This window comes from Ixodes scapularis, unplaced genomic scaffold (genome assembly GCF_016920785.2).
Source record: "Ixodes scapularis isolate PalLabHiFi unplaced genomic scaffold, ASM1692078v2 PGA_scaffold4__175_contigs__length_147842914, whole genome shotgun sequence".
NCBI classification, from domain to species: domain Eukaryota; kingdom Metazoa; phylum Arthropoda; class Arachnida; order Ixodida; family Ixodidae; genus Ixodes; species Ixodes scapularis.
The window spans coordinates 141,892,718-141,920,367 of record NW_024609879.1 but is presented as its reverse complement, the minus strand read 5'-3'; the positions used below and the strand labels follow the sequence as shown (position 1 = coordinate 141,920,367).

The following is a 27,650-nucleotide window of genomic DNA, read 5'->3' as shown; positions in this document are numbered from 1 at the left end:
TAACGAAGCATCTTTAAGTCCGGTCAGAACCGGTGCCTTGCGGCTTTGTGACATCGCGTCAGCTTTTTTTGAACCCAACTTGCACTAAACTTCGACATTGCTAGCTATGTCTTTCAAATGATTTTGGAAATCAAATTTGTCTACATGCCCATTTTTCAGATACCCAAGAAACAATAATTCTTCTATCGGACAAAAATAAATCCTTAACTTTCACGCTTCTGCTCGCTCAAGCCGTCTGGTACGAGGGTTATCTTCGATGGATTCTCACCCCACTTAAACCGCTTTCTCCCAAATTCGAGTTTTTAGGAAGATGAGGCAGACTCTAAATAAACTGTAGTCCCGCGTTAGTGGATCTCTTTTGTCTTTTTCTACTTTCTTTGTGAGAAATGTCATCCCTAAACTCTGCTCCAAGTCTTGAATTTTCTTACATGATTGGCAAGAAGACTCGCTTGACATCCTTTCCCTTGGAATGTTATTCTTTCACTGAGCTGCAACAGTGCGTGTCCTTTGTCCTTCTTGTTCCCCTTCTCAAGGAATTATTTTCGTCATTCTTGTGCGACTCGCTTGCACCTTTGTATTTAATTGAATTACACTAAAGACTACTGCTTTAATTTTAAAATAAAACCATGTACGCGAAAGCTCTCCAATAGAATACAAATTCTTGTGTTTTGTTTATTGAATAGGTGGTAGTGGCTTTACCCTTTTTATTGAGCTGTAGCTGGGGCTACCTAATTCAGAAACGTTTACAGCCCACCCCATTTAAATTTTTTGTTTTCATCTTTGTCCTATGTTAACTTATTTATTCCTCCACTTTTGTGCATATTCACGCTTCTCTAGACCTCTTCTAGCAAACTTTAAACCGAATTTTCTTTTCTTTTTTCTCGCGTAGCCACATGTGAAACATATCCTTTGAGACAGAAATTATCTTGAAGAAATAAAGAAGCGAACCCCCATGTCGCACCATTGTGTTTGCATACTTCCTCAGTCATGGGATCAGATAGAGCGACCGTGAAACATCAGGCAGTCTGAATAATAGCCGCATTTAGAGTAGGTTAGCTTATAGAAGTCCAAACATTTAGACAAAAAAACAATTGCTATGTTTTGGGAGGACAAGCGTTTCGACAAAATGGCTATGGCGCACGGAACGGCGTTCCAAAAAACAACGTACCAGAAACGCTTTTTTTTATTTTTTCGTTGTAAGAGTAGTGGAGTAGTTAAGTGGTTCCATCTTGCATCGGTGGAGCTGTAACGAAAGCCCGTTACTTTTTCGAGGGGACGTAAGTACAAAAAACTCAATTTTTCAATTTTACCGGAATGTATTAGGCATTTATGCTTTTTTTGGTGACTTTTTCCGCCTCAGACTTTAAGGAACGGGGAAGTGTTAAGAGACAGAGTTGAACTCAGACAACTGGAACAAATATGCGATGCTGATGGCTCAAATTGTATGCGCCGCGGAAGTAATGAGTAAAGGGAGACGAGTTCGGCGCGGGAACGTCAGATCACTGAGGTCTGATTGGATCGATTAGTGGGTAGGCCCTAAAGCTACCAGCCTAACCGCTCATTCACACTGGAAGCGGATCCGCGTTCGCAAAGCGGTTGCGAACGCGGTTGTATAAAGATCCAGTACAATTGCACGCGCACTTGATGTCATCGATTGCGCGTGCAATTGCACTGGATATTTATACAACCGCGTTCGCAACCGCTTTGCGAACGCGGATCCGCTTCCAGTGTGAATGAGCGGTTTGTTTCCCCTGCCTTGCGTCGAACGCGTTAAAAACGAGGAAGGTAGGCGTCCGACGCACTCCCATCTCCTCCTCTCTCTCACTTTCTCAGCGCACAGCTCGATGTGGATGAAGCAGTTGCTTCAACCACAAAATGAAGCGGTTATTTGCCTTATTTTATTTACGAATGATCCGGCACACTATTTTATTAAAATAAGTGACGACCCGCGTTCTGATCATAGAAATATATCTCGAACGGGTTCCCTTTGAACTACAGGAATCAGTAACGTAAACACGTTACAGAACAGAAAAGGAAAGAGAAACGAGATTTCGTCCCATATTTAAGCGGGATTCAACCGCGATTTATTTGTACCCTTTTCCCATAGATGGCGTAGAATGTTTCCAGAAAGAAGGAGTTGCTTGTTCGCAGCTGTGCATTTAGGTCGGGCGCTCGGGGCGTGCTCGTGCTACGGGCACGAGCAGTAGGGGCATTCACTGGACGCGATATTTGAGGGCGATGTTTAGGGCGCATGCTCAGAACGAGCTTACATTAATAGCCTGCTAAGACCGGCGATTCTGATGGTGTGGAATGCACGTTGCAGAAGAACCGTGGAAGATCGCCGTCAGCACGCGCTCAGCAACCACGCACACAGGTATGACCGCCAGTGAATACTCCCTATAGAGTGAAAAAAAAAATGTTGTGACACAAAAAAAGAATTAAATTGGGAATCGCACTCAGCCCGACGGAGCGAATTGCGACTTAGATTTTTATTCTCAATAATTAATAGCAGGTTGAATATTTACAAAAGTACTTACTGAAAGAAGTACTGTTTCCAGCCGGACCAATTATTGTCTTAAAACAAGAGAATACCACGCAAGAACGCAGGTGTACGCGAATTTTTTTTTTTTTTTTTTTTTTTTTTTGTGTGAAGGCTGTCCAACAATGAAACGCCTTCGGACAACTTAACTTTTGAATACAGAAATAGGCTCTCGTCGAAGGTTGCGGTACGAATCTATATGCTTCAATATGATTTTATAAGACACCCGCAATATTCTTTTTTTCTGTGCGTGAATTAAAATTTGTGATGTACTTTCCAGGTATATTAGTTCAACACTCGTTATAGTACGGCGAAAATACAATGAAATAACTGAAAGAGACATTTCACTTCTACATTCGTTTCTTAAAAAACAACGGTCGCAAGGCTTCAGCGAAATATTAAAATTAAGATATCAGCGCGGACTACCATGAGGAACATCGTGGTTTTTTTGTTTTGTTTTGTTTTGTTTTTTTTTTGAAACTGTATACTCGTATCTTGCAATTTGCAAGCTGCACACGCAAAAACAAGCTACCATATTTTTTTTAAGCAAAAAGTTACACGACAACTGGCCGGAAAGTTTATTGCAGTCCGCTTAGCGGGTTTGGCTTCATTCCTTTACGTCATAGTGCGCTTTGGTATGGAACATCCCTGAACACAGCGCGTGTTTGCGGAGCGGAAGTTCGTCTGCGTCTTGCACATTGGTTGCAATGATGTCAGAACGCCGACTTCTTATTGGTTTATTGAAAAATAAATAGGTGGTAGAGCTCAAATGCAAATGCTATATGCAAATGCTATATGCAAATGCTATATGCAAAAGAGTCTCTTCCTTCTGCGACAAGCACTCAATACTTACGGAGCGGCAATTCGGTTTCCGTCGAGGCATGTCGACTGAATTAGCTTTACTGACACAAAAAGTATTCATACTAAACGGATTTGAGAATAATAAATTGACATTAGGTATTTTTATTGATTTCTCAAAAGCATTTGATAGAGTTAATCACGTAATACTATCCACTAAACTAGATCATTACGGTTTCCGAGGAATCCCTGGCGACCTTCTAAAATCATACTTAACCCATAGAAAACAATGTATTGTAATTAACGAAAAACGCTCTCCTCTTCTAAGTGTCCATTCGGGAGTCCCACAAGGAAGTGTATTGGGACCAGTGTTGTTTAATATTTACATCAACGATATAATAAATTCCATTGAGTGCACAAATTGCTTAATTTACGCAGATGATACCAGTCTTTTTTTCCAGTCAAATAACATTAATGATCTCGTTAGTTTGGCAAATGTTACACTGAATAAACGGCTTGAGTGGACAAGGGTAAACGTCTTAGAAATTAATGTTTCAAAAACAAAAGCCGTACTATTTGCGCCTGTGCAAAAATTAATAACTCGCGATATTAATATACAGCTTGGATCAGAAACGATAAAAGTTACAAATGAAGCCAAAACACTGGGAATAACTTTTAATCAACATTTAAGCTGGAATGCACACGTGAACCGTGTTGCTGGGACCTTGGCAAAGGCTTGCGGTATACTTTGTAGATTCAGACAAATGCTAACAACTAAAGTCAAGCTAATGCTCTACAACTCTCTTTTTGCATCCCATATAAACTACTGCAACCTTGTCTGGGGAGTGACGTCGCAAGCTAACAAAACTAAGTTGCATTTATTACAAAAAAAAAAAGCTATTCGTCATATAGTAAATGCCCCATACGATGCCCACACAAAATAATTATTTGCTTCACTCAATGTGCTTCCCTTCCAGCACTTATACAATTTTAATCTAATAATGAAATATAAACTCGGCATTAAAAATAACAATTCCACTTTTATCAAGTTGTGTAACCTTAAAAGGCCTCATGATGCATCGTATATTAGAAAAAAGGATTCCTGGCTGGTACCCTTTTCCCGTACTAATCATGGGTTAGACAGGCTGCAACACCGCATGCCTAGTTGTCTAAACTCTTTAGAGAAAAGGAACCTTGATATACACACCACTCGTAAAAAAACATTGAAAGAACACTTTTTCACAGAGTGAATAATTGTGCAAAAATTTTGTTGTATTCGCTTTATATGTTTCCTGTATAGTATGAACTGTCGGAATACATGTTTTAGTGTGCACGATGTCAGTATTAGTTTATATTTGATGTAAATTGATTACATGTATATTTTTCATGGTTTGAATTTCTGTGTATATGTCTTGTCAATTTTAAACTGTCGGTTTGGTTGTTTCTTATGCCAAGGTAGGGGCAGGAACCCCGTCAAGCTACTGTATTGTAGCTTTTTGTTCCTGCCATGGCATTTTTTGTTCGACAAGGAATGTCAAATAAAGAATTTGAATTTGAATTTGAAGGCATCTAGCATTGAGTTCTACCCAGTACTTTTTTGATCAAAGACAATCAGAGCTCGGCGTCATTCTGACGTCACCACAACTCGGTCGCAGGAAGCAGACGACTTGCTCTCCGCATACACCAAGACGCGGCTGTGACGTCACGTCGCAGCGGTGGCGCTGCTATTGGCTGAGCGCATGCGCAGAGGCCACGTCTCGTGTGGGAACTGAGCGTTGTCCCAAACCTCGTGAGCGCTTGTTTGGAGAGAGGGTGTTGATCTTTGAAAAGAGCCGGTAACGCGCTACTTCGAGTCAGTCACGCCTTCGTCGTCGTCGCTAAATGCACGGCAGCTCTTCTTTTTTTTTTAGTTGTAGTAATATGTTTGTTTCGTTAAACGTTTAATTTCAGTCTTAAATTCATCTGCTCGGTTTCACTTTTGACGATATAAACGAAATGTGAGTCTCGAGGCAGACACTCTCTTTAAAAACACATATCATGTTTTTGTTTTTTTTTTACACTAATTTTTGGCTGTTTTTGCGCTCTTCGTATTATCTGCAATTGTTCCGTCGTTCAGTTTTCTTTTCAGGAATCGACCCTCAACCTAGTTTGGACGCAACCAAAACTACCATGAACAACGAGGAGATTAGAGAACATTACCTCCGGGATTTCCCGCCCCGAGAGTACAGGGAGCTGGTACAAGCAACCGTTGGCGTCCGCTTATTCTTCCTGAGGGAGCTTCATTATATATTCAACTCTCGTAAGTACATTGATCTCGAGTGAACCCAAAAAATAAAAACGGTTGGCCTCAGAGATCAAGATTTATTCTCACGGTACAAGTTTAAGATTGTAATGTAATGGGTGTACGGCATATGTCTCATGCACAACGAACTTTCAAGGCATATCACGGTTAGCTCAAGCACAGCATTGGTCATTTTGCACATTTCACTAAGACGAGCACAATGTTTGTGCAAAGTTCAGATTCGGGAACAGCTAATTCCATTATGATAGGATCTATTGCACACTTAAACTAGCATGACAAACCCTTTCAACGAAGCTCTCTGCTGGCCGAGATTGGTGGTTTGCTCCTCTCCACTCGCCTCTTCCTCAGCCTTCGCTTGCTTCTCTCCTTTAAAGTGGAAAGGGAAAAGACAGGCATTCCTCGTTCGGACTAAAAGCACGTCGTCCAACGCGCCTAGGCGACTTTTCAACGACTAACGCAGTAAAATCGAAAACAGATGAAGGCTTTGTCATAGAAAACAAGTGCACACACATTTCAAACAGTTTCAAGGAGAAACATTACATCAGACTGTTCTGTTGTCGGTCACAGGGTAAGAGTAAAGTGGGAGTTCTTCTTACCTTTCTCCATTTCAACAGAACAAGCACTGGAGAGGAAGCGACTTCCTTTCCAGCGTTCAGTCTGCTAAAATGGAAAGAGAGGGGAGGTGCCTCCACTTCCTTCTTGATCAGTCACTGATTATTCGCCCCTTTCTTGTTTGTCAACAAACTCAGGGATGCCATCAATTGGAATTAAGTCCGACAGTAAGTGGCCATTTCCAACATATAGTGCGCTCATCTGATCTCGCAAATGCTGCGAAATTCGCCGTCTAGTTCAGAGCCGGAAGTGGTTGGGGTCTATTTGTGCATTGTCGCCACCAGGTACACACACGCGAGAAAGAGCGCATAGTGTAACATGTAGTCCACTTGTAGCAATGCATGTGTCTAAACTTATTTTTTATGTGTGCCTAGACGTGCAGATGAAGTAAGAAGTCATGCTATCATCTGTGAGGGATAGCGCGGCACCGAACGGGCCCGTCCCGCGGGTGCGCGGGGGAACGAGAGTAAAGAGGAAGAAGCGGCAGTGAAGAGCGAGCGTACGCGGGACTGGCCGCAGGTGACGAGAACGGTTTCGGAAGTGGCGTAGTGTAGATTGATACATAACACATTGAAGAGCTGCAGTGAGACTACGAGAAAGGTCGAAACACGAGGGAAAAGGAAGGTTCTTGAACCCTCGCTTTCATACATATTGCATTGGCATGCTCCCAGTATTGTCGTAGCGGTGTGACAGAACAATATATATATATATATATATATATATATATATATATATATATATATATATATATATTTTTTTTTTTTTTTTTTTTTTTTTCGCTTTCAAACGTTTTGTTCTGCGATGTTGGCACGCTGCTGAGGGGTTATACAATACCTTGGGCTAGACAATGGCATTGTTTTCCATAGCACACGAATTATTCTCATGAAAAGCAGTCATATTTTTATTTGTCATTATGTTCGCTCTTTCGTAAACCTTCGTGAACTTAAAGTGGCGATGCAACAGTTTTTGTACTTTGAGTAACTACCCCCTCAAATTATTCTTTGAGATTTATAACCAACGAAACACGCGTCAGCTTTATTTTTCCACGCAATGGCAGTCGCAGAAAAAAAAAAAAATAGAGAGAAACGAACAGCGTTCATCTCTCAATTCGCAGCGAAGACAAGCGGCCACGTGATCTGCTGCCAATTATATGCCACGAATGTTTATCATGTCACACGATGGGGTTTGCAAAGCACAGGGAAGGCGCCGAGTCCAGACGTTGTTAAGGTTCGGCTATTTTTCTAAACGCAGTGATCGGGCACCAGCCGCTGCGTAAATGCAAGTCAAGGCATCGATTGTGACAAGCCAAACCGAATGCTTCGTTTTATGGGCCGTTTTTCAATATCATCAATGCGAGAATCTAAATGCTTGATGACGAAATCCCGAAGATCGCATTGTTGAAACGCCAACAATGCTATCCCTACAACTTCGTCATCAAGTTGTGCGAATATGAGACTGGAAGAAAATATCTACTTTTATATTTCAAATTAAGCGTCGACAAAGAAGCTTCTTGGCCAGTGGCGTTGCGTTCGATTATACTTGGGTCCCACTAGTGCCGGTGAGCTCGTCCAAAGGAAGACACATTTCTGTTCAATATCGTTGCCGGTCCCTCCCAAAATGATCCCCTGCTTTACAGTACCCCCCTCTTCTTTACACAGCGATGTCCGACTCCTGGCGAACGTTGCTGGACATTGGGTGTGGGCCCAATGTAGCCAACATCTTTCCCGCGTCGAGAAAGATCCGTAGCATTGTCCTCAGTGACCTGGTACCAAGAAACCGAGAGGAAGTAGAGAAGTGGATTCAGAAGGCACCTGATGCCATGGACTGGTCCTTCATGAGCGAACCACTGGCCATCTTGGAAGGATACAAGTGAGAAGGGGTTTTCGAAGATTTGTACATTGATAGTTAACACGTGTCGTAAAAATTTCTTTGTAATTATTTTTTTTTTTAATTAGGGCGTACCACATTCATCGATGTGTCTTTCTTTCCAGTATTCTAATTGAGCAATCAAGTGACAAATAGGTCGACAGGCGCCAGTTACCCGCTCGCGCTTGTAGCCTGCTTTTTTTATTGTTACTGAGATTGGTCATTTCTTGAGATTGTAACTGCTCAGCGCTCCGGCGCTCTTCTCATTTGCTGATTTAAATAAAGAAAGTCCGATGATTGGTGTTTCGAACGCGTCCCGGTGTACAGTCTGCCTTAAAGGCCGACGACCAGACTCGAGATTCTGCAAGGCAGAAGATCCTCCTCACCATGGGGGAGGAGGAAACAGGCAACGGTGGACAGGGTAAAAGGAGGGAGAGGAGGAAGCGGGGGAAAAGTGGAGAGCGCGAACTGGTGGTCGGTCTTTAAACAAAATGAACCCAAGTGATGCGTGGCCGGCGCGGGGAAACCGCCAGACGCGGCGCTGTATTTCGCGATAACACAGAGAGCGAGAGTTACCGGGTCGTTCCCACATTTGCATCGCACGGGTACTGAGAGAGAGTTATCGTTTGTGGTCACTTTTTTATTTTCTTTTTACGGCGGCCTGTTTTTGAAGGTGATGGGTCATGCGTGAGAAGACGCTTTTTTTTTTTTTCAATTTCCGTTGTAATCAACAAGGCCGTCGCGGTGATATTTATTTTATTTGCTGTTTCAGATTTGTGCGTGGAAGAGGGAATATTTCCCTTATTAAAACGCGAATCTTTCAAATAGCGACACAATCAGTAAGATAAAGTATAGAAAGGTGTAAAAGAAAGTTCCGATATCCCTGGCATCGTAGATTGTGGTCCTCTCATCCGCCAGCCTTGACAGTTCAGCGTCCATAAATCGTAAATGACGCTAAGACACAGATAAATAAGGTAGCTCTCGAGGAGCGAGCGAAAACGGAAAACATGTGCGCAGTCACGCTCTGCCGTTGCGAAGGTGAGCTTTCGAAACGGCTTGGGTGTTCTGACGTTTCCCGTGCTTCCAAGACTGTACTAATGCGGTAATCGCGACCCCGGCGTGCTTACGCTATCGTAGCGCCCCGACTCGCCTTATCGCCGGTTGGGCCATCGCTCCCTTGCGTTCATCTTTCTCAAGGCCGACTGTACCACGCTATTAGCGACTTCTGAGGAAAAACTTCTCGCCTGCTTTAGCCTCCTGTAGCACGATGGATGGATACGGCTGGGCTCCTTTAATCGGGCGGCTGCTTGCGCCACTCAGCCGAACATTCTAATTTCCGAATAAAATGCAAACAGCGAGGTTAAACATTCTAGCAGCATGTGCTTAAACTCTGAGTTAGTGGACCATGGTAAATAGTCCAATATGGATGCTATGCGCAATCATTCTTTTACTGTACTTCACAACCGAAAGTTACAACATGTGTGGCTGTGGTGCCGCTTCACAATGTGACGCGTACACGCCGTGATTCAATCGGCGCCGTTTGAGAGCTCGTCCAGCTAATGTAGAGGCGCGAAAAAACAAACAAGAAAACACTCGACCGTAAACGTTATCCCCCCCCCCCCAAAAAAAAAAACAATGAACAAGCGTAGCGCTTTGCTTAGTATGTCTCTGACACTAACTAATATTTTCGCCTCCAATTATTCTTTTGTGAACATCATTACCCGGTCACGCTTTACTGATTGCAATGTTTAGCCCAATACGTATTGGGTGGAAACGTAAAGTGACTGAGAGCTCATGGAACGTTAGGCATAGCTTACAATGCTCGCAGTCTACTTTCTGATTCGTTCTTCAGCGTTGATGTCGGCCAATGTTGTAATCTCATTGGTAGCGGCGTGATGATAAAATGATCGGTGGTCGCCAGGACTTGCGTTTCGTACGTAGTCGGTGACCATCGAGTCATTTCAATACTCGCTTTTCGTAGCTAGTGCGTTTTGTCTACGGGACTATGGCGTCCCAATCATCGCAATCTCTCACCTGGAAGAGTTACTCTGTGGTGCGTGCACAGGGGGAATGGGGAAGATTCGCCTTCTGCTGCGGGTCGCTCTACTGACAGACAGTCGAATGAAACCAAAGCAGAGTCGAGCTGAGGCACGGCGCGTACAGCTACCTTTGCGTACGCTCGCCTTTCTAGACAGATTTGTACAACCAACCGCCAGGGCGGAGACATCCGATAGCATGACCCACAGGCCCCTGCGATGTAATGTGCTGCCACATTGGAACCACTTTCGATCCACGGGCTGGATAGAACAATAGGTACGCCGGTTGAGAACGCGTTCTAGGCCAGGGTGTAAGATAGACATGTGGGGAAACGTGAGCCAAATGAGCGACCGGATTGTGTCCCCCTCGGGTTTCTCTTTTTCTGTGGCGCCATCTATGTGGAGCACCGCGAACTCTCACTCCGGGTGGGCGACCGGTGGCGACCGGTTAGACTGACGGAGATGATTTCTCCTGGATTTTCAATGAAGGAATGTCGTGATCTCGGTTTATTTTGCGCGCTCTCCCATAAAGTTCCATGCAAATTCAATTCCAATTTTTTTCCTCTCGCCGCAGCGCCATCTGTCGCAAATCGGGGGTACCCGCAAGCAGACGAGTAGACAATCCGGTCACGGCGCTGCGGTAGGCTTCTATGGGCCGTTTTCCCACCTGTCTATCTTACACCCTGTTCTAGGCATTTTGCTAAGACCAAAAACCGGTTGACGCAGGGACGCAAAAGTAGGAGCCATGGACATCGAAGAAAGAACACGCGGGGCGGTCAAGAAAGTCGTGCCCTGCGACGTCCTGGACCCGAATGTCCTCCCAGAAGAACACAAGGAAGCCTTCGACGCCGTCCTGTCGATCCTCTGCGTCCAGTCTGCTAGTCAAGACGAAACCACCCATCAAGGAGCCAGTCGGAACGTCTCGAGCCTGATCCGCAAGGGAGGGCACCTGATACTGTGCGGTTTCGCCGGATCGAGAGAGTATCATGTTGGCGACGTCACGTTCCCCGACTTTCACCTTTCTAAGGCCATGGTGGAGGATGCACTGAGCAGGTCGGGGCTTGAGGTCATACGCTGGAGCTCCCTTGACAACCCGATCCCCTCTGAAAGTCAGAAAAGATGGGACTTCGCGTTCGTCGCCCTAGCCGAAAAGCTTTGAAGGACCGTGAAGTGGAAATTGGTGGCGGGAAATGGAGGAGGGAAAGAAAAGCACCCCTCCCACAAAGCTCTCTGCATGCCCTCATTGGTGGCTTCCTCCTCTCCAAGTGCCCCCTCTTTAGCGTTTCTACGTAACAAATCTGAGTTTGTGGCGTCACTTAATGAATGTCAAAGCGAGATTGAACTTGGGTTTCATCCGTACATTGACGCAGCGCTCGTGTCGACTCTGGGCGTTGGCCTTCTTTAGGTGACGTCGAGAATTCAACACTACGGCCTTGTTGTCAAGGAGGCGTTGCTTGGCTAAATCAGAAGGAGTCAAGAGTTTTGTGGGAGGAGATAGTTCAAGGTTTCTCAACGGATATCTTTTGGCGCTTACGGGTTACCGAAACTCCCAAGCTTTGTTTCAGAACTGAGTGTCGGCGCAGCAGTCCCGCTCCAACTCATCCGCATATAGTACTTCGCTGTGCGGTCGAACCGAAGTGCGTACAGTGTAGCGCTCGTTCTCATGCGAGATGTTTAATCCACATTTTGTGCCTGTGGCGACACTGGTTTGTTTTTATTAAAGTTATTTCCTTCGTTCCGAGCGGTGCGGGACTTGCCCCTCGTTGTCTCGTCTCTTTTTTCTCGCCTCGAAATAGATCGAAGTCGGGTGTTAGGCTTAGGGTCAAAAACTCGGGGTTTGAAACGCAGCACCATCGCAACCGAAGCGAGCAAACGAGCCGACAGTTCGTTGCGTACTAGAACAGCGGCTATGTGGTAGCATTTAAAGACAAGAACAGGAAAAACTAAATGAGTGCCCGTAGGGCCTAATTCGTCTATGGCCAGTGTACTCACCCTGCCTATCCACCGTACCCGTGGTAACGCGTAAACGTTTTCCATACTTTTTTTTCTTTTTTATCGATTCCCAAAATGGTTGTTGGATAACTTTCGCTACGGGCTAAACCAGCCAATCAGAACTGGATTCTACGGGATTTACTTCCGGTGAGCATTATGATTGGAATTCGGTACTCTAGGAAGGTGCAGTTACTCTACTTTCTACAATATGCTTCGTTTAAGCTCAAGTCATGTCGTTCAAAGTGAAGAACTTTTAGTCGAAGGAACAGACACAGAAGGAAACGCACACCAGCTCGGAGCACGTGGAGCGAAAGCTCGCGCTGCGAACCTTGGATCCTGGGCTCAATCCGCACCCCTGCCCGTTTCGATCTGGATGAGCATCGTACCGGTGTGCGGTCGTGTATCACTACTGCGTGGTGCACGTTCAAGACCCCAGGCTAGCGGTTTTACTGCACTGGCTATATTGCTCATCTACAGCTGGGAGACTCGTCGCCCGTTGGGGCAGACCAAGTTCTAGGCTGCATAAACATAGACACGTACGAGCCATTTTTTTACGGCAAACGTGCGTTTACATTGCCTTGTTTTAACCGACGTTCTAGTTAATTGTTTTAGGAGTATCCTGGTGTTTTTATAATTATTATCTAAATCGAAAAACTTCTCTTTTTTTTTTTATTCACCGACTTCTCAATCGAGGCTATGCCTGTTCAGAGCCACGGGAAGAATATAGATCAAAACCTTATTTATAATTTAATTGTCGCGTGTATACCTACTGTGTCTGGCTAACTTTGTTTGCCACCGTTTGAAAATATTGGCCGGTATGGTTAGACGGTATGGTTAAATGTACATAAATCCCAGTTTTAATACGACTTCTTCGGCTTCGCGATTCCGACAGTATATCGCGGGCACCGGCTTCAACGACGAAGATTTGCTCTTTGTTCAGGTTAAGGGTTAATTTCGTCGCTTCGCTGGAGAAGCGCAATGCAGTGCATCAAGCCTTCGTGAGGCACAATATGGCACTTCCGTCGAGCACCTCAACGGAAAAAGTGTGCAGCGCAGCGGGAGACATCTTCGCGAAGAAATGAGGCAAGTTGTCGGACGAGATTTTTGAGAGCAAGCTGCGGCTCGACTTAGGGTTCATAATTGAGATTGGTGGCAGCATTAAACTCTCCAATAATCCTTTTTCCTTTGTTTCTTACTCGAGGACATCAATTTTGAAAGGTAAAAGCTTCTTTGCGCAGTGGCGTTTGAGAGGTTTTGAGCGCGTTTGACTGCGCGTCGGCTGCAAGTAACCAGGGTATCTCTATTTCTTATTTCGCGTGCCAAGCTATTCCTGGAATTGGATTCCACGCTTCATGCGAAGCACAGATGTGCCGGTGGCTGGCTTTGGTTGCTCGACGCAACGCAGTCGAACTCACTCAAACGTAACTGGCACCAACCCGCCACGAATGTAACGGATTACTTCCAGGCATAACGGTCATATACTTTTAAAGAACCGCAACTCTAATTGCAATAAATTACAATTTAGCCTCGAGTAATTAATTCTAAATGTAATTGCTTGCCTTCTTTTAGTAACCCGTACATATCCGCTTTAGAGTTCTGCGCTCATACTTGCCAGAACTAAGCTATTCCAAAAATCGATTTTTTTTCTACTATCATTAAACAGTGGAACTTATTTCTATCATTGGTTTCTGAATGTTTATATGTTGACACATTTGAAAACCTCCTGCCATCACACCTGTTGTTACCCTCCCCTTTTTGGGCAGCGCTTCTGCCTCCAGTGCGCAAACACACACACACACACACACACAAACACACACACACACATGTATATATATATACTTGTTTTTAGGTGGGACAAGTTTGGAGCGACTTTAGCGTACGCGTGATAGGGAGAGCGAGACGCGTTATGAAGAGGTGGAGAGGAGAGGAAATAGTTTTGCATTACAGTCAAAACGGTTCGAGGTACACCTAAGCACTTTTTATGAGTTGTGAATGCGAAAGCATGCGCGCCGCTCTTTCGCTCCCTTATTTCGTCTGCAGCGTATTTGCGTCGAAGGCAGAGCGAACCCTCTCCTCGCAGCTCAGATCTCGGACGTTTCGTATTACCAGCGCGCTGACGGACACGCAGCGCCATGGGGTGGCGGTCGTTGAAACTGACGCGCAGCAGCCAATGGTAGGCTCGTCGATGCGCGCCAGCCAATGAGGCCGAAGCCGAAATTCATCAGCCTTACCCCGCTAGTTTCGGATCGGGGAGACTAGGTGGCCGTTTGACTAGGCTTTTGGCATGGTTTCATAGCTGGGAGCTGGCTTCACTTCGAGAAAGGATTTAAGCTGCGGTTTGGCTGATGACATCGGCTCGCTCCATGGGCCAGTTAATACTTTCACGTTAAAACTTTACTTGCAGGGAAAACATAAAGAGCCTTCCAGTTTGACATTTTGCTCGTGTTGGAAACGGCGAACGTCGAACCCTTTAACCGGACCTGTCCTTTTTTTAATAAGCCATTATTTTTTGTTACTGAAATATACCTAATATAGCGAGAGGATATGAGAAAATGAACAAAATAAAACCAACATTAGCACTAAACGTCAACGTCAACGTGATCGGGATGTGTTTCCCGTCGAGTTGTTCCGCTGCTTCGATTCACCACACGAGCCACATGCCAACTGTCTCGGCACCTCTCTCGAAAGTCCGGTTGTAAAGTTTGAACTAGGAACACCCCGCAACGCTCTACTAATTCACGAGTTTCGCCGGAAACGATTTAATAGAAACCATTGGGGGGTCGTACGAGCTCAATCTGACCCCCCTCTGAAGTTCCACACAACCCACGCGTTGTTCAGCGGAGCTCCGCAGTGGAGCGAAGAAACAACATTACCCACCGCTCATATAAGAAAAACAAAAATAGGCATTTTTTTTGTCGACAAGATATCTTCCTCACTGTATACATCTTGTTCAGAAAGAAAAAAAAAATTTGGTCGCCAGCCGTGTTCCACATATGAACTTGTGCGTGACAGCTGAGACGTTGAACACTGCTGCTCACATTTACACCTATACAATGCTACACTCGTTTTCACCTAAAAAAAAAATATGTGTTGCACATTGTTTATCCGCCGCGAGAAATAGTTCTTACAATATTTGGTTGTCGGTCGAAGAACTGATGCTTTTGAAATTTGGAGCGTGTGCGTCTTGATAAGATAACGCCTATCTAACCTAAAATGCAGCTACATACTATATCTTAATTTTCTTCATAAAGGGAAAAATTAGTAAAGCTTCGCGAGGAGCCGGACTACTTTTACTCTGGTTCTTGAGGTGAAAACGAATATAGCGCCACTGCAGTGCTTAAACGTAGCGCGCTTAAGCTCCGCGATATTCAGCGACTGTGTTAACGTGACGCCATGACACCACGGGACACTGCGATATGATTGACATCATGACGTCACGGCTAACTGTATATTCCAGGCAAAATTGACGAAGAAACTTCCCGCTAAACGTTGCGGAGAAATTTTCGAGTTGAACTATGCGGAACATTTTCTCGAATATAACCCACGAAGAAAACAAAACATTTCATGTCACGTGACGTCGCAACGTCACGACACCCGGATTCCCCGCAAAACACTTGCGAAGAAATTTTCCCTGTAAACTGAGCCTGCCACAACGTGCATGCACGAAACCAGTGTTGTACGGAACGGCGTTCGAAGGAACGACGTGGTTCCTGGAACGCGTTCCTTTTAGAAAGAGCGGAGGCACGCCGCTCTTCCATCTTACATCGGTGAAACTAAAACTCGTTACGTTTTCTTTCTGTTCACTTGTAATTTTACTTGAAGTTTGTGCGAATTTAGAAATTTCATTATTGACCATTTCAAGTTCCGACTTCTGTAGATGGCGACGTAGTTCCATATGCCAGTTTCCTTTCGCTCGCTTCATTTAATCAACGAACTATGCGACACAATATTTGATTTCAAAGCGCAAAATACAACGTTAAAGCGACACGTTCCGATCTTAGTAATGTATACGGGAACGCGTTCCTTTGGAACAGCTGAAACTTGTAACGGGAACGCGTTCCGTAATTGAGGAGGCACGAGGAACGGTGCCATCGTTTTTGTTTTTGGAGGAACGCACACAACACTGCACGAAACAAACACTTGATCGACGAAGCAAAGCCTCGTCCATAACGATTATTAACGTAAACATGAAGAGTTCTGTCTCCGCCATGCTCCGCTGCAGATTACGTCCAAATGCGACAGCATTGCTAGTCTTTTATAAAGGCAATAAAGCTAAAGGAGGACGGAACGTGCCGCTCACTCTCAAAGCGCTTGTCTCCATGTATCGTCCTCAGTCTTTCAGACAAAAAAAAAGACAAAAAAAAGAGGGGGGGGGGGGGGGGGGAGGGGGGCTACAGAAATGTTGCCGCAGTAATAAAAATACTTTATGGCGAAACATGGTAAAGGCTGGTTCACACAGCCTTTACTGACTCATGTTTGGAGACTGCCTTGTGTGATTAATGAGCACTTTGATCTCGGGCTTAACACACGCGCGCTTACAATCACGTATATAGCTTTTTTCGCTGGGCCTCGTTCCGAGCCCCGTAGGTTACGTACGGGTAAGCCGAAATAAAAATTAAAAAAAGCAAAAAATTATAACCGGATATTAGGGGAAAATGAAGAATATAGGAGAGGAAAAATAAGATTGATTAAGAGTTCCGGGAAAAAAGGAAAAACACGTACATTCCAGAGGAGTGGCGGGAGAAGAATTATGTTTCCCCGCGTGCCAGAAGTTCAACGCTTCAAAATGGCGGCGACCGCGAAGAGAAGCTTGATATGTAGCTACTCCATTAATACATTTGACATCAAGTTACCAAGAGCTTAACAATACGATAGATGGAACAGACGAAATGCAGTCGAGCTCGTGAACTTTCTCTCTCTCCACAAACATTATTTACGTTCTTGTTCTTCCTCCCTCTCTCTCTCTCGCTCGTGAACTTTCAATATCTTGAAAAACAAACACCTAGAAAAAAAAAACAAAAAAAAAGACACACAATTAAAGTTTTAGACTCGGTTACTGAGACGCTTATTTCTCTGTCCTAATTCAAAAGCAATCCCTGCTACCGACTTTCAGAGTTCAGACATGCGAAGCCATTCGTCACTGTTATGTACATCGTCAGTCAGCACGTCACTAGCGCCACCTAGCGCCAGCTACAGTGTCCCTAAGCAAGGGCCAAGCCTAGTCAAGAGTTGGAGTAGCCCCGATCATGTAACGGACCTTAAATAAAACATATGCTCTCAGTAATGCAAAAATGTTCCAAAAGCCGGGATTCATGATTAAAAACAAATACCTCCGACTTGCCTAACAATACCAACAATTTATCAGACGTTTCGTCTCCTACGCGGGAGACATCATCAGTGCGGCCTGGGCACACCCGGCTAGCTACCAGCAATCCAACGCTTCTGGAGCGTTGGATTGCTTCGCTAAGGAAGCCTGGCCCGAGGGCAGGCCTCCCCTTCCCATAATCCTTTCGAATCCCCAGGGGACCCTTGTAGCACCCCATTCTCTTTCCCCTTGCTCGCTCCTTCTATTTGAGAGAGGATATTCCTTCCGAAGGGGTGCTAGCACACGATGTGGGTGTTGTCAGGCCGTCTAACTCCCTCGAACTCCCCTCATTTCTTAGAGTGTACTTTCAACGAAACGAAAGACCGAGACTACAACGCGCCCTTGCTGAAGCAGATCAAGACCGACCGCATACATCAAGTTCCCGTTTCTCAAGAACGGTTCGACAATCTTGTGGACACGTCTGTGGACGAGACGCTGCAGTCATATACTAACAGCTCTCATATACTGACAGTCAAAGACCAAGTAACAACACACTAACGTAAAAGTAACTTCGGTTAGTCGTGGCAAGTAACGGCATCGATATTTCGTTACATTTGCAAACTGGTAACGGAGCTCTGTAACGCGCTAGCTCTTTTCCAAGCTACGAGTAACGCTGTTTTATTACTTATTTTCGGTAATGGCCACAACACACTGGCGAAACGTGCGGTTGGATCCGATTTCACCGGCGAGCACTTTCGCAGCATTCATGTTCGAAAACCTTTGGACCCGACTAGGGGCCGAACGCTGACCGAGTAGGGGCCGAACGCTGACGCGGCATTCGGGCCCAATGCATGCTGAAAGTGCATGTCCAAAATATGGCGGCTTCCTGAAATTCGAAGCAGCAGCTATAATACAGGAAGGCGTGCACTTTTGATGAAGGTCTATTCGTGGTGACACCCATGTGCGGCCTTTAATTTTTTTCTTTTGCGTCGAGAATTTGTTTTTAACATTTTCAGTTGATGCTCCGTCTTTATTCTGGTCGTTAAATTGGCGTCAGTCAGTTTAGAACCGGATGCATGTAGCGGACCGGGGGGAAAATATATATAAAAATAGCAACCCGTTCCCAGCTGTACTCCGTCATAGGTTTCGCACGAGTGCTTCAGTGAGGTTGCGGCGAGCTGGCAAGTTTGAACATCTGGCAACGCCACGAGGCAGAACGGAGAATCCACGGTAGGTTCACTGTAATCAAATGTTTCAAATATAACGGGAAATATGCGGAAAAGTTCGGTCAAAATAAGGAAACGGTTCTGATAGTTTAAAAATCAGGAACGCTTATCAGTTAATAACGGGTCCGTTATTTGCCAAGAACGAAATTTCTCCGTGAATAAACAGTCCCACTATACTTGTATTATCGCTTAAGAAAAGTGTTATTACACTAAAAAGACGTCGTCTTTCCTTAACAGTCGACAAAAAGTCCTGTAATTCGTAAAAAACAGAGCTTAAGTTATTCTTTTGCGTCATTCGTTGTTATTCCTACATTCAAAAACTTTTTTGGCGAATAAACAAAGTAAATAAAGTCAAACGTCTGTAAAAAAAAAAAAAAGAATACTTTCCTTAGTTGTTTATATGAAGGATTATTAAATCAGTGAACGAAGCCATAGTTAAAATAAATTAATCACCAGAGGAATGTTTGTTCGCAATACGAGGTAGAGTGCATAAAAATAGAGCAGACGTCCTATGTTAATCCACAGTATATACAGTCACAGCGATATCTGCCACATGCCACGTCGAAGTCGTTAAAAATGGGCGTTGAGTTCATGCACCGTGGATCAATGTTCCCTCGAGGTGCGGGAGAACCAAAACGTTCTGAACAAAAGAGACGACTGGCCATTTTGTTCCTAACGCTTCTGTTCCTTTTTTGTTCCGGAGAGCGCGAAAGCGCGTCTCCCGCCACAAGCTCTCGGGCTTCACAGTGCTACCGCGCCATTTTGTTAACGGCTATTTATTATTTTTTTAAAGAGAGCGCGTGCAGTGGGCATGGTTTAATAAAAAGAGGTTAGGGCGAATACCTGTGAGCTGCCTGTTCCCTGCGTGCTTAAGGCCTCGGAGGACGTGAGATGGAAGAATAATCGTCGGGGTAATTGAATCATTAACTAAAATTTAATCATTCATATCATATAGCCACTTATAGAAATCGGCGTAAATACTGGATTTTTAACACGATTCATCGAATCATTATTAAAAGTTTATTAATGAATTGTAGGATATCAATCTACTGTGGCGTTTCTAAAGGCGCCGGATTAAGAGATATATAAACTATACCCTCGGAACATTTCGAAGAAATATTATGTAGAAAATATTTGGTCAGACTCCGCGCGTTTATGCGACAAACATCGCAGTAAATGGCCAAGCGGAATTTAAAAAAAAATAATAATAAACTGCGATATAGAGCCCGTCGAGTCAACGTGGCATTCGTAGAGGAGTGTGAGTGATTGCCTTGGTGGATGTGTTGCTGCTATCTGTGTGTTGTTCTGCATTGTATATGGCAGTTCATTGTAGTACAGTTAGACCTTGAATGGGCGACATAAATACCAGAGACACGGTTCGTTGATGTTTATCGCTGCAAAACTTTTCGTGCAACCTAAAGAAAACAACAAACACTGTTCTTTCACAAACTTCCAGAACAGAAACCCGTTGTTGGTTTGTTTTTACAAAAACTCTGTTGTACATTTTTAAGAGCAGAAACTGTTTTTTTTTTTTCTATTACGCTTGGCAGGACAAAGGCAGCCATCTTACAGGAAGGACAAGAACCAAAAAACATTTTCTTTTAACAAAAATGAGGGAAACAGAGAAACATACGAAAACAGATGATTTGTGGCAAGCTGCCAAGCTTTTCCGCTCTTTTGGTTTTTGCAGAGTCGTTGTATACAATGTATAGCGTTCGTAAAGGGGTATTCACACGAGGGAGAAATCCCGGGGATTTCTCCCCGGCACGCGCGTATCACGAGATGAAAACGCGAGGCTTTTGCATATCGCAACGCCCGACGTTTTCTTCGTGGGATGCGCGTGCCGGGGAGAAATCCCCGGGATTTCTCCCTCGTGTGAATACCCCTTAAGGGGTGTTCACACGAGAGAGAAATCCCGGGGATTTCTCCCCGGCACGCGCGAATCACGAGATGAAAACGCGAGGCTTTTGCACATCGCAAAACCTGACGTTTTCGTCGTGTGATGCGCGTGCCGGGGAGAAATCCCCGGGACGCGTGTGAATACTCCTTAACTTGTGAGGAAGTTTAGTAAATCGTTCCGACAACTCCGATAACGATACCCGCTACACCGCTGGCGCCTTTGAGCGTGCACCGTAGAGTTATTCAGTATCGTTTCCGGGGATTACCGGAACGACCAACTAAAACTCTCTACTAGGGAGTTTTAGTAGATCGTTTCGATACACTCGATGACAATACCGATAACAATACGAGGCATGGACGAGGCGTCGGGGTTTTCAGAACGATATTCTAAAACTCCTTATTGAATTAATTTCCTTAAAACGTTCTGCTCAAAGTGCGTTTTTGTTTTGTTTTTGTTTTAAATTCTGAGTGGCGGCATTATGTTTTGCTAATTTTAGTAGGTGCCTTGAACGAAACGCCAAGTGGTGTCAGCAAGCTGTGAATAACTCTTCAAGCGTATTTATTTTTATTTTCATCGATTTATAAATAAATAGAAAGCTTAAATGATACTGCTCCAAGCTTACTCAGCTTGAAATAATGCAGAAGAGAGCACAAAATCTTGCCTGTGTAGGGCGTACTATCACTTTTTTATTGGGGGGATCCTGAAACTTCAGTCTATCTGACCAACTATCTGTTGTTGTTTTCTTATGAATTATATGTTCTGTTTTACGCCTCTTCGCCGTCCGCTTTGTAGATCAAACAGAATTGTAGGAAAATTGCATAGAAAAACCTAATTTTGATATTGTAAAAACAAAAAAAAAAATTTAAATATTATATAAATCAACATTCTCTCTCAAATAGAATGTAACACCCATACTCTAAATAACAAATATTGCCAATATAAGTAAAGAGAAGAGATTTATAAAAAGAAAGTTTATGTCTAAGAAGAAAAAAAGAAGTTTCCCAGGTCTGACAAACATAAAAATATGTCAAACTATGACTTTTTTTTTTTTTTTTTTTCAAACAAAAAAATTAAAGTCTTTCTTTACCCAAGTATTTTTTGCTAACTCCAGTGGAAGCACGGTTGTCATCTTTTAAGAACCTGATTCCCAGATTCCGGTACACCAAGAGTCAGATAAACAAATCGACCGTATATAATAAAACAGTAAGTTTTTTTGGTTTTTTTTCAGAGCAGATAGTGATAGTTTTTGTTTTTGTTTTTGTTTCTTCTTTCTGTGTTTTTTCTTTCTCTCTGATTTATGGTGTCAAATGAACACAAGCTCTTCCTTTAGCTCTTCCATTTCTTAGTAATCATCTTATTGATCAAATTTTATTTTCCAGGTAGACGCCAAAATTTACAGCTAGACATTCTTCGGACAAAACCCCGAGTATCATGAAGGGCGACGAAACGAAAGAACGGTACCTCCAGGGATTTCAGCCGAAAGAATATCCTCGGTTCATGAAGGCATTCCATGGCGTTCACTCATTTTACCAAAAGGAACTTCACTCCATCTTCAACTCTCGTGAGTTTACCTACATATATCGACTTTCACAAAAAATGTGCGGTCTACGTGAAGGATCAAAGTTAATTGAAGCTGTAATAGAACCGCCTTCTTGATGTTTCATCACGCAACAATAATGACCGCCATTTCTTTTTGTTCTTAAATTCTAGGCTAGGTGGCGCAAGCTACCGCCCGTTGTAATGGGTGCAGCCGTTAGCACACATCCATGGGCGCGAAGCGGGTGATTGGGTGGCCAATACTGGCTTAGAGAACGTGGCCAACCGATGGCGGACTCCGATAGTTGGCACAGTAGCAACTAAATGGCGCCAAGTTATATAAAAAAAAGTATTTTTCTTGCGAGTTCCCGTTTTGGTATTCTTTTTGCAGAACCTCAAATATCTGGGTATATTTGGTAGCTTAAGATAATTGCTTTCGCTAATTTTTAGTGAAAAAAACTTCATCTAATTCAACGGTTTCTCTTACTTCACGAAATACCTTCTATAGGCACGGCACTAAGAACGAACTCAACATTGGTAATGTTTTCGCGGTTCCCTCAGATGAACATAGATTTACTGCCAAAGTTGTAGTGTCCCGGACCGGCAACTTTCGACCCACTGTACTCTGTTCTAACACCCAACATCAAGGTCCGATTAAAAAAAAAAAAAAAAGAAGAATTGCGAAGTTTTAGCTGTGTTCTTCAGAACTGATCGAATTATACTTAAAAAGTGTCAAGCTACCGCTTTCATTGTTTTCTTCTATAGCTCAGCGATCACTATCGCACCTTTATTTCTTCGCGATTCCCACATAATGTGGTTATATTTCTTTTTTCTCGTCATATTCGCACCTTCTCAAAGCAGTCATGACTTCAAATTGCTACGCGGCATGAAGCCAAGGCCTCGTGCGATAAAACCAGGCCATGCTCTTTACGCAGCCATTTCCGACTCCTGGCGGACGCTTCTGGACGTTGGGTGTGGGCCCACCCCTGGCAACGTCTTTCCGGCGACAAGAAAGATCGACAGCATTGTCCTCAGTGACCTTGTACCCGGAAACCGAGAGGAAGTAGAGAAGTGGATTGAAAAGGCACCGGACGCCTTGGACTGGTCCTTTATGAGCGAACCATTGGCCATCTTGGAAGGCTGCAAGTGAGAAGGCATTTAGGGGGACGCATACTATACCATCACGCGGCTTACCAACAAGCCCGCGTGGTGAAGTCTGGGCGTGCGCCGTGGCGACAGCAGTGCGACCGCATCGGCGTAACACTTTAGCGGTGCGTCGGTTTACAGGGTGACTCAAGTAAATCTCACGCTGTAAAATGAGCCGGAAAAATCGACGGCACCTGCGTATTGGGAGTTTACATTTTCACTGAATGTGCTTTGAGGTGGTGCACTTCAGCTGATAATATTTTAAGGCATAGACTCCCTGTCTTTGAGAAATGAAACCAGCAAACTGGCTGGGGTCAACGGCGGACGGGTTTGCAGACGACCAGGTTAGCGATTCCTTTAACGGGTGGCGCCATCTCCCGATAGGTGCAGCGAGCAGATATCGCACTCTCAGTTCAAGACAGACGACCTGGATGTTTACTCGTTACATCTGTCGGAAGATGACGCCACAAGTTACAAATGTCTTTATGTCAGTCGTATGAGTTGACGACCACCGTAGACACTGATTAATTTCTCTTTATTTTTTTTATTTTTTACAATAAAGAGAGGTACGCCTTGAAATACTACAAGGTAGAACGCACTACTAGAATACACCTTAGGTAAATGGTTGAGATCGCTACGTTCTTTTCAGGTATTTCATCGGCCGATTTTAGATTCCCTCTTCAAGAAACGCGGACCGAATCCTTTCTGCGAAAAGTACACATCGCACAGCAAAAACAAGAGTTAATATCGTACCAAAGGGCCCATTAGGTAAAATAACATTGTATTCAATATAATAAGATTATAATTATTAATTTAGAGTTATGTTCGTAATTGCTAAAATTAAGGGAATGGTTTCAATTTCAAGTTTGCTGGGCATCATCAAAAACTTATAAATGCACCCACGCTCTAAAGATGTGAGGCAGGCACAGCATTTTACGGCCCTCCGAGTAAACACTAAATTTAGTCGTGTTTTAGAGTTTCGGTGCTATATCAAAACGCATATTCTCGCGCCAGTGATCCTGCTCTCCCATAGCCAATGCGCGTCGAAAGTAACGCGAGTCGTCACGTATACATTCTTCGCGTAACAGAAATGAACCGAACAATCAAAGCTTATTCCTGCAATGTCATTCGAGCACATTGTTTCATTTCGCTGTCTTGCGCCACACTTCTTTTTCTCGTACGAGGGTGGCGAGGCCGTGGTTGCGTGCTTTGAGCACGGGGGTAGGTGGATGGGTAAAGGGGGGGGGGGGGGGGGGGGGGGCAGGATGTTTGGCGCGAGGGAGGGAAACGCTTCAAAATTGACTGTTGTTGCTTTCAGAACGCAGTAAATTGCTGCGCGTGCTTTGTATGTGTATGATGTGTGTGTATTTAACAGTTTATGATGATGCCTGCACTTCGTTTCATCTTAAGTCTAGGCGCAGACCACGCTAGGAGCTGATCGGAACAATCAGATGGCGACAAATCCGCACAATAATGGCGTTCGTCATGTTTCTGCTCGCGTTCTATCATCGCTGTACCAATCATGAGCAGAAGAGGGCCCACTGACTTGCGCTTTGAACGCTGCTTGGTTGGTCCCACTAGAGAGTTTTGGAATAGCAAGCCCCATCATTTGGGTTCCCCTAAGAAATTGGGGGACCCAAACACAACAAGATTGGCGTTGACGGCTTGTAGGATAGGGGTTTCGCAACGCAGCGCAGCGCGCTTACGTTTCCCGCTTGCAGCGCCAATGCGACTAACGAGCGTAATAATCGAAAAAAAATATTAATAAACGTAAAACATATGCGCTTAGCAAGTACTTTTTGTTTACAAATAATAGTTAAGGTAAACCCCAATCAAGCCGGCTAAAACAAGAGACAATCTAAAATCAGTATAAATATTGTTCGTTGTATTCAGCCGATACAATTAATCGAATCCGTAGCGCTCTAATGCTCGCTCTCAGATTTTATGGGCGTTCGTGTGCGATTTGATCGTCATATCTAACTGTCGCCGAAGAATTAGGCCTTCAACTATGCCGAAACTGAGGCAAACGCGAGCGAGCATACTCTGCGAGCAGCTGCTCTATTTAGATCTAAGCTGGAGCGACTTTGAAGCCCCGAAATAATTGCTTTCAAGCTGCAGGTATCGTACCACGAACAAATTCTACTCGGAGCCACGAAGTAGCGATACGTTGCCTTGTCAACGGTTACTGTGTCTCTTCAGACTTAGGAACGGCCAGAATCAGGAACGATTTTTAAAAGTAGGTGAGTCCACCGCTCATTCTTCGTGACTTGAGCGAGATAAAGCAAAGCGAGAGCCGGTGGCACGATTCATTGGCAATGAAATTGGCTAATACTGCAGCGACCACGACGAATTTGCTCCGAAGCGAGCAGAAAGGGCGCCGCCATGTTTGCCGACGCAACCCGGCCCCAAGGAAATAGGCGACCCACGCTGTTTCTCGAATTTCGTGTTGGGTGCGGGCGCCAACCCAAAACCCCAAACGGAGTTTGGGTTCTGCAGTGGTGAGCCCCTACTTCTTTGGGGCTATTCTCAAACTTTCGATGCGACGTCCAAGGAAAACACCTTTAAGCTAAGAAAGCTTAAGGGCTTTCCTGCGTCACTAATGAAGGCCACCGTAGGCCACAGAGTGGATGCGGCGTTAGCGTTTGGTAGGAACTCGTGAGCAATCAGTGAGAACACGACCTCTGGCCGAAAGCTGACGCCGTATTCGTGTCCAATCTCTGACCCGCGGTGGCCTTCTTCGCAGGGGAGTTTAGCACTTAGGGTTTCCTATCTTGGATGTGTTGATCAAACGGGTCCCCAGGTGGCGGGTTCGAATCCCGGCCAAGGCGCCCTCAATCTGAAGGGCGCTTATTTACGGAGAAAAGCGCTGTGTAATCGAGATTTCGGTTGCACCTATAGGCATCTCCAGGTGGTCGAAATGAATGCTCAGTCTTCCGCTGGGATGTGCCAGATGCCCTTCGTTGATTTTTCACGTAAAAAGGTCCAAATTCGACTTTGGCCACACCTGGATCGTAGCACGACTTTTGGGGGCTTTCAGGGCCCTAAATTGCGGGCATAAACATAATTTTAGCCCAAAAGAACTGCGCTACACGGGCAGTGGCCACAACAAAGGGATTTGTTCTGACGCAGGGACGCTAAAAGAGGAGCCGAGGACATCGAGGAAAGGACACGCGCGGCCGTCAAGAAAGTGATTCACTGCGACGTCCTGGACCCTAATGTCCTCCCCGAAGAACACACGGAAGTCTTCGACGTCGTCTTGTCGTGCCTTTGCTTCGGGACTGCGAGCCGAGACGAAGAGACATTTCAGAGAGTCGTACGGAATGTTTCGGGCGTGATTCGCGAGGGAGGGCACCTGATATTCTGCGCCATTGCCGGATCGTCCCAGTACACTTTCGCGGGCGTCGAGTATCGCGGGCTCTGCTTGACCGAAGCCATGGTGGAGGCCGCACTGATCAGTGCGGGGCTCAGAGTAAGACGCTGGGACTTGCTTGACATCTCTTCGACCGGTGGGACACGTTTCGCGTTCGTCGTCCTTGCAGAAAAAGTTTGATACGGCAGTCGCCCTACTCGATACATCGTACAAAAGACGCGGAGTTATCCGCCGAGATTATCTGCGGATGCGTGTCAAGTATGTTTGCTTCGTACATACGTATGCCCGGAACATGTCTGCAGGCAATGTTTGTATCACCAATGAGTTAGGACATCATGCATTGCAGACTGTCTTTGATATTCGAAACAGTACTGCGCGTGATGTCTTGGGGTCTTTTGTGGCAATCGTACATTAAATTGAAGGGTACGCTATTTTTGCGGAAATTTCTAAATTTTTCGCTGACTCTAGAAGCCTTTCAGCCCCCCGCTTAAGCCAAGACAGGCACTGTTAGAAAAATGGCTGGCTTCCAGGACTCTCGGTTGCGGCCGCTCTGCTGATCGTCGTGAGCGCGACGGCGTCGGCGTCATCCTTGCGACTGCGATTTTCCATACAGGACTACATTGCACTACTACGGGAGGTGCCCATCACAAATGTTTTTTTTTTTAAAAACCCACTAAGGTGGGCAACGATAGCCGTCTGCTAGCGACGCGCGAACGTTTCTCGGCGAAGGTGTGGTCCGTGAAGGACTGCACAGAAGGCATCTCTTGCTGAGGGGACTCAAGCGGACACGACCGGTCGATCGCTCCCTTCGCACTCTCATAGTGAAACCAATCTAAAATATATTTCTGGACCAAAAAACTTTTTTTTTCTCAATTAACGACATTTCATTTTTACAGCAAGATACGACATTTCATTAATAAGGCGCAAAACTTCCTTTTTTTCTTATAACTTGACAACGAATATGGGAGTATTGATTGTAGTCGCCTTTAGGTGGTGTAAAGCAGTGCCGCCCGACGCGTGCA

General features: G+C 44.8%; 2 protein-coding genes across 2 annotated transcripts; both read left to right on the top strand.

The window, feature by feature from the left end:
* Nucleotides 1-5,506: 5,506 nt before the first annotated feature.
* Nucleotides 5,507-11,312, top strand: LOC115333007 (nicotinamide N-methyltransferase). The gene is made up of 3 exons (XM_029995517.4): nt 5,507-5,636; nt 7,910-8,120; nt 10,880-11,312. Exons 1-3 carry the CDS (start codon nt 5,507-5,509, stop codon nt 11,310-11,312), a joined length of 774 nt encoding a protein of 257 aa, XP_029851377.2.
* Nucleotides 11,313-22,007: 10,695 nt separating this feature from the next.
* LOC115332996 (nicotinamide N-methyltransferase) lies at nt 22,008-26,808 on the top strand. The gene is made up of 3 exons (XM_029995506.4): nt 22,008-22,137; nt 23,048-23,258; nt 26,388-26,808. Exons 1-3 carry the CDS (start codon nt 22,008-22,010, stop codon nt 26,806-26,808), a joined length of 762 nt encoding a protein of 253 aa, XP_029851366.2.
* The last annotated feature ends 842 nt before the right edge of the window (nt 26,809-27,650 follow it).

What these genes read in the sequence shown, in the direction of transcription:
- LOC115333007 (XM_029995517.4), top strand. Translation starts at nt 5,507, where the DNA reads ATGAACAACGAGGAGATTAGAGAACATTACCTCCGGGATTTCCCGCCC. An exon ending in TCATTATATATTCAACTCTC is followed by an intron (nt 5,637 to 7,909) that starts GTAAGTACATTG and finishes TTCTTTACACAG; the next exon opens with CGATGTCCGACTCCTGGCGA. An exon ending in GCCATCTTGGAAGGATACAA is followed by an intron (nt 8,121 to 10,879) that starts GTGAGAAGGGGT and finishes CGGTTGACGCAG; the next exon opens with GGACGCAAAAGTAGGAGCCA.
- LOC115332996 (XM_029995506.4), top strand. Translation starts at nt 22,008, where the DNA reads ATGAAGGGCGACGAAACGAAAGAACGGTACCTCCAGGGATTTCAGCCG. An exon ending in TCACTCCATCTTCAACTCTC is followed by an intron (nt 22,138 to 23,047) that starts GTGAGTTTACCT and finishes CTCTTTACGCAG; the next exon opens with CCATTTCCGACTCCTGGCGG. An exon ending in GCCATCTTGGAAGGCTGCAA is followed by an intron (nt 23,259 to 26,387) that starts GTGAGAAGGCAT and finishes GTTCTGACGCAG; the next exon opens with GGACGCTAAAAGAGGAGCCG.